Genomic DNA, 10000 nt, shown 5'->3' on the forward strand with positions numbered 1-10000 from the left:
AATAGCCTCGTTGCTTAAGTATGCTATATATTGCAATGATGACCACCCACACCTAGTAATCAATGATCAACTAGATACAGCGTGAAAGCGCGATTTCTTCCTACCGTAGCCTAGGCCTACTTGTCTAAAATGGCCCATACAGCATCCAGACCCCCGGCCTCCATTACCCTGCTTCTTTTTCTACACCTATGTCTATTATAAATCCATGACCTCACGTAAGGAAAGGGGTTGAACCGGGCAAGCGGCGGGCCGACAAGGCAAATGGGGAGGAGATGGTGAGCCCTGATGACATTCTGCGGGCTATCGATGCAAAACTGCTGGCAGAGCGTCTCAACTTCTCTCTCCCCGAACAGCGCGTCACCCTCCTGTGACCAATATTGTGGATAAAGCACTTTCAAATCCTTGATTAGCTTGTTGTATCCTGTTTGGTCTTTCCCCTATTTCTAAAGACTAATAAGAAAGATATCAACATTGAACACTACACAAACAGTAATTTATTTATTTTTCGTTTATTGTTTATATTGACTTAATTGACGGATCCAATAAAAAAGGTTCCGGATCCAACGTCGGAGGTGCCGGAACATGTTCCGGCGTGTTCCGGCTCAAATTAAGCCCTGCATGTGCATGTGCATACTCTCATACACTATACACATAAATACATTGAAAAACAAAACAGCTTTGTATCAAACTTTCAACTGCATTAATCAATCAATGAAACAAATCAATCAACCACTCCACCTGAGACCATAATTTCGTCTGCTCTCACCTGCTCATGGTATGTCAGGCCAGAAAAAGTGTGTGTGTGTGTGTGTGTGTGTGTGTGTGTGTGTGTGTGTGTGTGTGTGTGTGTGTGTGTGTGTGTGTGTGCATCTGAGCTAAGGAGTTTATAGCACCAAGGAGACTACGGACAGGTCGTTTAGATAAGGTCGACCAATCACGGCGGTCGTTTGTAGTCTTGCTGTCACTAAATGGATAGCTTGGAGAGTGAGTGTCAGTGGCAACTCCCTTTGCACCATACCTCTACACATGATGACAGCTGATGGATGTGCTCCTCCCGCCTTGCACCCTCCACTCTCCCTCATTCTCCTGGTGCTCTCTCTCTTTCTCTTTGACTCTATCGTTCCCCTTTTCTCTGTCTCTGTCACTCTCTTTTCTCCCTCTCTCTTTTTCTTTCTCTCTCTCTCTCTCTATATCACTGTGCCCTTTAAAACCCCTCAACTCCGACCCACGTTTCTGTCTTCCTCTCTCATCTTCCTCTTTTCCTCTATCGCAAAAAACTTGTTTCATCTCTAAGTCTTTTCCGCCGCCTCTTGGATGAATGTGCAAACTCAATGTGCATAAACTCCACAGGGAGGCCAATGACTGAAGACTGAATGAGGGGGGAAGAGATAGAGGGAGAAAGAGAGCAAGAGAGAGAGGAGAGGGAGAGAGAGGGAGAGAAATAGAATTAACACTTGTTTATTGAACCAGTATTGAGATCTTTACATTACTGTGCCACTGAGAGATAGAGAGAGAGAGAGGGTAGATGGAGCAGTGAAAAAGGAGGAGAAAGTGACTGTCTATCTCTTTATCAAACAAGGCCACGCTCCCTCTCTCTCTCTCTGTCCTTTTCCCTCCCTCCCTCCTTCCCTCCTTCTGTCTCATGGAGTAAAAGTTTTCATCTTCACAATACTGAAGTGAAAAGCAGCTCTGAAGGTCCTTGTGAGTGTGTGTGGGGATGCCGGGAGACTACTGACAAGATCTTAGACAGGCCCCGCCCTGGCCTCTGCAGGGTCTCTCCCGGAGCCAAGAACTCTTGTGATCCGACACCGGGCTCGGTCACTGTCTCTGAAACTTCTCGAGGAGATCTGTAGAGACCTTGAGCATGCCGGACATCAGATGAGAGTGCACTTTATCCCAAACTTAAGATCTGTTCACATCTAAACAACTGCATGTTAAATTGTAAGAAGACTTCTTGAAGAAGATGATTACTTAATTCTGTATCATACCCTCAGCATCATCCCTTTCACAGCTGATATACAGTAGGCTGTGTCATTATGTGTTATTTTGGGCTCTGTAAAATTTGAAAGCATTATTTGGATACTTTATCCTACTTCAGTAAACACTGTATTCTATCAGTTATTTTAAAATGCTAACATGGTACAGGATCAGTATGGGCATGATGTATTTCTGTAAACCCCCTTCAAGGGTTCTGTGTGTGCCTTAGCTTTGCATCATATTTGAGGTCCACACCTACCTAGATTGAGGAGGTTTTCAAACCTAATGCTGTGTATATGTAGCCTGGAAAATCCAGACCCTGGTAATCTAGAAAGATTAAGGGTCTGGCCATGAATAATGAAAATGGGCGACCAATGTTTACTGACTGATTCCAGACTTTGACGGATAACACTACGACCAGTGTTTATTGACTGATTCGTTGCAGCGCTGTCGTCATCTGTTTAGCTCGCCTCATGGCCTGCCTATATCAGATACACAGATGTGATTGGTTCCTTGCGATGCAAGGGGTAAAAGTAACGTGCATCATTATTCATTGCCAGAGTGTCTCGCAGAGACAATTCAAATTGTGCTTTCGTGAGAACTCTGGATTTCCAGGGTAGTGTACATGGCCTTTCAGGCTGAGCATGGTGTATATAAAACTTCTTTAGGACCCCTGCAGATGCCAGCACAAAAGAGTCACACAGTGTACCAGGTCTTTTCTTGTTGGACAAAATCATGAAAAGCAAGATGTCTGCCCTGGCAAGGTCATGATTTGATAGCATATTATAGCACAGAGACTCCACCAAACCAATATGTGTGTTCACTCTTGTGTGAATCATTTCATGTAACAGCTCTTCATAAATAATGACCATTACTACAGCGTGGCGGTGGCACGTAATGTCCTATACACACTGTGTTCTTGTTTTACCCTGGCCTCGCCATGCTGTGGCAGCGTACAACATCTACAGAATGGGGTGTGACTGAGTGAAGATGTAATAGTTTGAGAAAATGACCCTGAGTTTAACTGGCTTATTTACGATAGCCAATAGACCGGTCTCTGGGGATGAGGTGCTCGTTTATGAGGCATCCTGTATATAAATGTTCTTCATTCAGGAATGATAGATTCTCACTATCATTTTTATTTCTCTCTTTCCCCCCTTCCCTGACTTTCTGTCTCTTTGGTCTCTTCTCCTCCTCGCTGTCCTTTTCTGTCTTTTTGTGTCCACGTGTGATGTCTCTGCCTTATTCATATCTCCATGTGCTTATACATATTGATTGAAGGTTTTGCATATTGTAATAAAGAATATTTTTAAGAATCAAAATCTCTCTCTCTCTCTCTCTCTCTCTCTCTCTCTCTCTCTCTCTCTCTCTTTAATCTTTGTTCCTCTCTTTCAGTGTAAAAATGGTGCTACTGTGGACGGCTGGTGACATATTCAAGACCACGTACTTTGTGGTGAACGAGAGTCCGGCTCAGTTCTGGGTGTGTGGCAGCGCGCAGATCCTCATCGATGTGGCCATCCTGCTCCAGGTCTTCTACTACAGCCAGGACACCCGCATCAAGCTGGGCTGACCCCTGCCCTCTCCCACGGCAGCTATCCACATGGCAACGCTGCCGTCGCTAGGTCACACACAAGCAAGGACTGTTGCCAAGTGCCTTTTAAAAACATCTTTTTTTTCTTCCTTCTCTCTCTGTTTTTTAACTAGTCATTTATATATTTTATGTATGTGCTGTTACTGTGTTACATTTCAGTTTAGTGATGTTTTTGTGTTGTTTTAATGGTCTATTATTTATTCTTCTGGTGTGAGCCACGGTTCTCCATGCTGGTTAGTTACTTAAAAATGTCAACTACTGACAGCCATTGGCAGCTTCCACGGGTCTGAATGCTTCCTGAGTGCGTTGATGGATGGCTTCACAGCGTGGGCATGAGATGCCTGGGTGGCTGGCAGGAGGCTGTGGTATCTGTCAGAACCAGGGCCGAGCCTCACTGGCACCAGGTCGGGCAGCGCAGTGCCAAATGCCCTTCTCTCTCTCTCTCTCTCTCTCTCTCTCTCTCTCTCTCTCTCTCTCTCTCTCTCTCTCTTCTGCTCTCTCTCTCTCTCTCTCTTCTGCTCTCTCTCTCTCTCTTCTGCTCTCTCTCTCTTCTGCTCTCTCTCTCTCTCTCTCTCTCTCTCTCTTCTGCTCTCTCTCTCTCTCTCTTCTGCTCTCTCTCTCTTCTGCTCTCTCTCTCTCTCTCTTCTGCTCTCTCTCTCTCTCTCTTCACCCAAACAATGCCCGTGCCCACCTCTGCTCACCGAAAAAAGCCTGGGTGCCAACATAGGGCCCCAGTGCTGTGCCTTACTGGTGCCAAAGAGCTTTCTCACACCCACGGCCTTATGCTGGCCTTCATCAGCAGCAGGACTGAATGCTCCTCCCGTGCCTTCAACCAAAAAACCAAAGCCAAAGGAAAGCAACCATCACACCTCAGGGTATTACGGACATAATGTGTTTCTATAGCATCAAATCAGCTGTGCATGTTCATGGCATGTACCTCTCTCTATTTCTCTCTCACCCTCTCTCTCTCTCTCTCTCTCTCTCTCTCACTATCCCATAAGCTGTAATGGAAGTGGTTATGCACTGTTAAGCACCAGGGAGAAAATTGACAGACTTTGAAATGAAAGAGTGATGGGCCATAACACACATGAACACACACACACACGTGCGGACACACATAAAGACTCCATCACCGGTCAGTTCTAGTGCACTGCATCTTGGTACTCAGGCGGCCATTAGAGAGGACTCTGTGCTGTTTTGCTGCACAAAGAGTCAGGTCATTAAATGGTGCTCCCACTATTACAGTGTGTTCGGTCCGCATAGGTGGGAAAAAAAAGCAGCTGTCCATTACCCCTCCATCTCTCCCTTGCCTTGTCCTGCTGTTTTAGAAAGCACCACCTCCCTCTTCTCTCGCCCGGCCAGAGCGGGCTGACAACACCATCTGCCCTCCATGAAGAAATTGCTCTGAATTGAAAGGAGGCATGGAAAGGGCTATTACTGTTTCAGGTGTGTGTGTGTGTGTGTGTGTGTGTGTGTGTGTGTGAGAGAGAGAGAGAGAGTGTGTGTGTGTGTGTGTGTGTGTGTGAGAGAGAGAGAGAGAGTGTGTGTGAGTGTGTGTATGTAGGGGGTTGTGTTGACTCTGTAGGCTCGGCAGCACAAATGTGTGTGTGTGTGTGTGTGTGTGTGTATGCAGAGGGTTGTGTTCTGTAGGCACCGCAGTGTGTGTGTGTGTGTAGGGGATTGTGTTGCCTCTGTAGGATAGTTGGCTCTGTAGTGTATTGGATGGTTGATCCAGCCTAATTGGTGGGTCTGAGACATAGTGGTTAGTTTTATGGGCATCAGTGTCACGCCTTCATTCAGTGTGTAGGGCATCGGCCAACAACTCTGTGATTGGTGCTTTCACACACACACACACACACACACACACACACACACACACACACACACACACACACACACACACACATGCAGTCATTCTCCAGGAGTCTCAGGTTCACCCTCTGTCTGGTTTGACCTGACAGGAGACTGAAGTGGGTCAGGGCCGGATGGGGACGGCGTGTGGTTGTCAGATGCCAGGGACGCAGCGTGACACCACGCTGGACGGCCTAATAACAGGATACGGGCGGTCAGATGGGTAGGCTTGTGCTGCATCTGAGGGCAAGCCTTCCTTCAGGAACACACACAATAAAATAAAGACACATTTTAGGACACAAACACAATCATATGTCATATATATCATAGGCCAGGTGACTGATATATATGTCACATATATCATAGGCCAGGTGACTGACAGCTTATCTGGAGAGAACAAAATCTCAATCGTATGGACTTAAGACCACAAAAAAGATAGATGCTGGATGTAACCATAACAACAGATATTTGTTATTTTAGTTTTTCTCAGCAAACACAGAATGGTCATTTTTTCAAGTATTAAACAATCCGCAGATGACAGACTGTGTTCATTTTAGTATAGACATGTAACACCATCCTGATCAGGATAATATATTTGAAAAGTAGCATATTTTTAAACCGCCATCTGGTAAAGTCTGAGAACACTATGGGCGCTAATTTGAATCTACTACGCACACTACATACGACTATCGTGCTGTGGACACTATGAAATGAGACTAGATGTGATACCCATATTGGCTTATGTTATTGACACATTGCACAGCACCATGGAGCAGAGATCAGTTGAGTAATGTGCAGCATTTTATCTAACATCTAGAAAAACATGTCAGATTGACAGAGATCAGTTGAGTAATGTGCAGCATTTTATCTAACATCTAGAAAAACATGTCAGATTGACAGAGATCAGTTGAGTAATGTGCAGCATTTTATCTAACATCTAGAAAAACATGTCAGATTGACAGAGATCAGTTGAGTAATGTGCAGCATTTTATCTAACATCTAGAAAAACATGTCAGATTGACAGAGATCAGTTGAGTAATGTGCAGCATTTTATCTAACATCTAGAAAAACATGTCAGATTGACAGAGATCAGTTGAGTAATGTGCAGCATTTTATCTAACATCTAGAAAAACATGTCAGATTGACAGAGATCAGTTGAGTAATGTGCAGCATTTTATCTAACATCTAGAAAAACATGTCAGATTGACAGAGATCAGTTGAGTAATGTGCAGCATTTTATCTAACATCTAGAAAAACATGTCAGATTGACAGAGATCAGTTGAGTAATGTGTAGCATTGTATCTAACATCTAGAAAAACATGTCAGATTGACTGTAAATGAGAGCTTGTCGTTTAGGATTTTTTAGAAGCATAATCGAAACAGTGTCACCTAAATTTTGTTGCGTGGTTTTTTAAAACAAGTAAAAGTTTCCCAGTTCTACAAATTAGCATTAGTTTGTGTGGGTCAGTATTAACACATTACATAGCAAGTTAGGTGTCACACAAATGAGTGCCTTATGTTTTAGGAACTGCATACTACGCTACATACTACTGCACATTAGTAGCTGAGCACGTTGTCTCGGGGCCCCAGCTGAGAGACTTGCAGTTTGCAGGGTTTTATTATTATGTGTTCCACCAGCCGTTAGCTCAGTCTCGGGCTGAAATGTTTACAGGACAATGCCACAGCAGAGAGCAGCTTATGAACCCAAAGTCACTTATACAGTTTTTTATTTTCTTATCAGAAAATGGATCCTTTGTGCTGTATCTTTATATGTATATGTATCTCTCTCTCTCTCTCTCTGTCTCTATGTGTTGCAGAAATATCCAGGAGCTGTGTTGAGTGGCTAGTATGATGTAGGTGTACTTCATAGTATGCCTTTTCTCCCTTCAGGTCTTTCATGTCCTCTGTCACTATTGTGTGTGTGTGTGTGTGTACAGTATGTGCATGTGTGTGTGTGTGTGTGTGTCTGTGTGTGTGTGTACTTCAGCATACCTGTTTCCCGCAGACAGCACCATATGTCTGTGAAGTGTAATGTGTTTGGCAGTGTTTAGATGTTCAGCCTTAGGAATCTCTTAGGATGCCTTCCTCTCTCTAAACAGCCTGTAGGTCAAATATATAGATTTCAGTTCCAGTGCAACTATTGTGAAGGAAGTCAATAAAGCAGCCGATTCTAGTCCCATTTGCATTGAGTATGTATACTTTGCTGTGAGTGCCATATCTCACTGTGTTGTCTAAACCATATACTGTCTAAGCATGGAAATAAATTAAAAATAAATCCATTAAATGGACAAAAAATGGATGTATAAACTCAACCAAAGATATCCTTAAAGAACATGTGTCTGGGGCATTCATTACACTTTGTTCATTTATTTATTCATTTATTTATTTTCTTATTTATTGTGTGTCTGTTGTTTATGACTATTTTATCACTATACTGTCTCTGAGAGGGCATTTTTTGACCAACAGAGAACTGGTTCTTGAAACGGTTCCGTTCTGAATTCTTTGAACCTTGGTGCAGTCTAGTAAAACACCCCACATTTCCACCGTTTTTGTACCGAACCAAGGATATGTCATCAGTAGAGGGTGTTGCACACCTAACTGAACTGTAGATCGACATGCCCACTCCTGTTCACAGGGGGGGGGGGGGGGAACATCCATGCTTTGATGCCAGCTCCAAACCAACTTTTCAGGTCCTGAACCAGTTTATTTTTGGTCCAGATGCTCAGAACAGTTCAACATCTGGAGCATGAACCAGAACAGAGCTAGTTCTCTGCTGGTGGAAAAAGCCTAAGAGAGGTATCTAAAGAACTCCTCCTTACACACATGAGGAATCTCACCTGCGGAAAGATGTCCACATGCCTTACCTTCCAGAAGCTTCCATCCCTCAATGTAAGTGAAGCAGCCTCCACTAGGCAGTGCCATGGTGGACAAGTGTCAGAAACGTAAAGGCAGTTTACTCCCCTAGTGTGGCTTGCGTGTGTGTGTGTGTGTGTAAGACGATGTCTGTGTGTATGTGTGTGTGTGCGTATGTGTGTGTGTGGGGGGGGGGGGGGAAGTGTGAGGCGCATGTGTACATGTGTGTGTTGCAGGGATAAGTGGGGTTGGACCATGCCTGGATGCCCAGACAGACTGACGGAGCCTGCTGACTGCCTGCTGGCCGCGAGAGATGGAGGGGCGTGGAGCCTGGGCGAAGGGCCTGGATTATGGATGAGCGTCACAGGGGCCTGCTCAGATACCTGCACTGCCCACATTAATCCAGTGGCCATCCATTAGAGATGGGATGTCATGAGGACTACAGCAGGAAGCGTAACGGTGTTGAGGGGGGACGAGGGGCAATCAGGGGGAACAGCTGGAGAGGGTGGGGGGTGGTGCATCAGTGAAACGCAGGGCGGGGGGGGTCATACATCTGAGCCTTGATGGATGATCTTGACAACCCTCCCGGCGCCCCACCAACCCTCATGACTTCGGGTCTCAGAAACATGGATGCCTGCCTGTCCGGGCCTAGCGGTGCATGGATTCCAGGGAGCGCCGATCCATACTGATTAACGAGGGGACATAACCCACGCTCATGCTGAAGCTTGTCAGGGCTTTAAAAAGGCTCAGCTGGGGTCTTTGGCATGTGGCTTTGCTGGATCATGTCCCCCTCTCTGTCTCTCCGAATGGACCGGCTCCATTGTGAGCTGGCTGACATCAGTCCAGTACTAATGCTTAATGCCTTTCATGGAGGTCCGCCCAGAGTGTGTTAAAGCTGGAGGAAGGCCGTGGCAGTGGATCAGGTGGCTGACTCAGACTCCGAGGCTCCTGCTCATGCCTCATAATTCAGCCGTTTCCACAGAGATCTTTTGTGACGTCGTCTGTAGATTCTTTTCCTAGCAGAGTGGAGAGTTTTTCAAACATCCATCAAACAGAGATAAGTCTAATGGCCCTGGATGCTAGCCAGCTTTTATAATGGCCATCATGGACATCAAAGACTCTCTTCCTCGTGTGGGTTTCTGAGCATCGTTGAGAATCATCACAGAAGGAGAGGAACTACTTTCACAAAGCAAACATCCTGGAAGAGGACCCTGGCCTGATGTAACCAGAACTCAATTCTATTTAGAATATGAGTCTGGAACTTCGGCATTGAGACATGATTGTGGGGTGTGTTTCAAGCGATACAGGGGGAAATGAATCTGCACACAATTGGATAGACCTAACCAATCAGCACAATTAAATAGCCTACCATTAATCCTGTAGGGACAACAGCTAAAACATCCTTCTTCTCAACAAATGCCTTAATCACTGTTTTATGTTCGTTTTTAAAGTTAATGCACTGTCAATATCTTGTACAGAAGAAGCAATAGTGAAATCGAATGTCTAGCTTCTCTGCGACAGCCCTTCTGTTGTAAACGAAACCAACCGAAGCACGCTCAGGTGACGTGATAGACTGTGCACTTGCCCTGACGATTTGATTGGTATGATCAGTTCTCTGCTGGGCATAGAAGCTTCTCAATAAACAAGTGCTTGTGTGTGTGTGCATGTCTGTGGGTGCGCTTGTGTGTGTGTATGTGTGCATGCCTGTGTGAGCGCTCATGTGTACAT

The 10000-nt window shown here is 45.1% G+C and overlaps 1 protein-coding gene across 1 annotated transcript in view; it reads left to right on the forward strand.

Moving 5' to 3' along the window:
- Nucleotides 1–4112, forward strand: part of LOC143103799 (solute carrier family 66 member 2) — a 66233-nt gene extending 62121 nt beyond the window's left edge. Inside the window, exon 5 of the mRNA XM_076267624.1 lies at nt 3373–4112. Within this exon, the coding sequence (XP_076123739.1) occupies nt 3373–3547 (175 nt within the window). The 3' untranslated portion in view covers nt 3548–4112. The remainder of the gene's footprint in view (nt 1–3372) is intronic.
- Nucleotides 4113–10000: the final 5888 nt, after the last annotated feature.

The sequence above is a fragment of the Alosa pseudoharengus genome, unplaced genomic scaffold (genome assembly GCF_046254945.1).
Source record: "Alosa pseudoharengus isolate Yale_2024_CS ecotype anadromous, Long Island Sound unplaced genomic scaffold, YU_APseudo_1.1 YU_APseudo_1.1_scf_10, whole genome shotgun sequence".
Classification (NCBI taxonomy): domain Eukaryota; kingdom Metazoa; phylum Chordata; class Actinopteri; order Clupeiformes; family Clupeidae; genus Alosa; species Alosa pseudoharengus.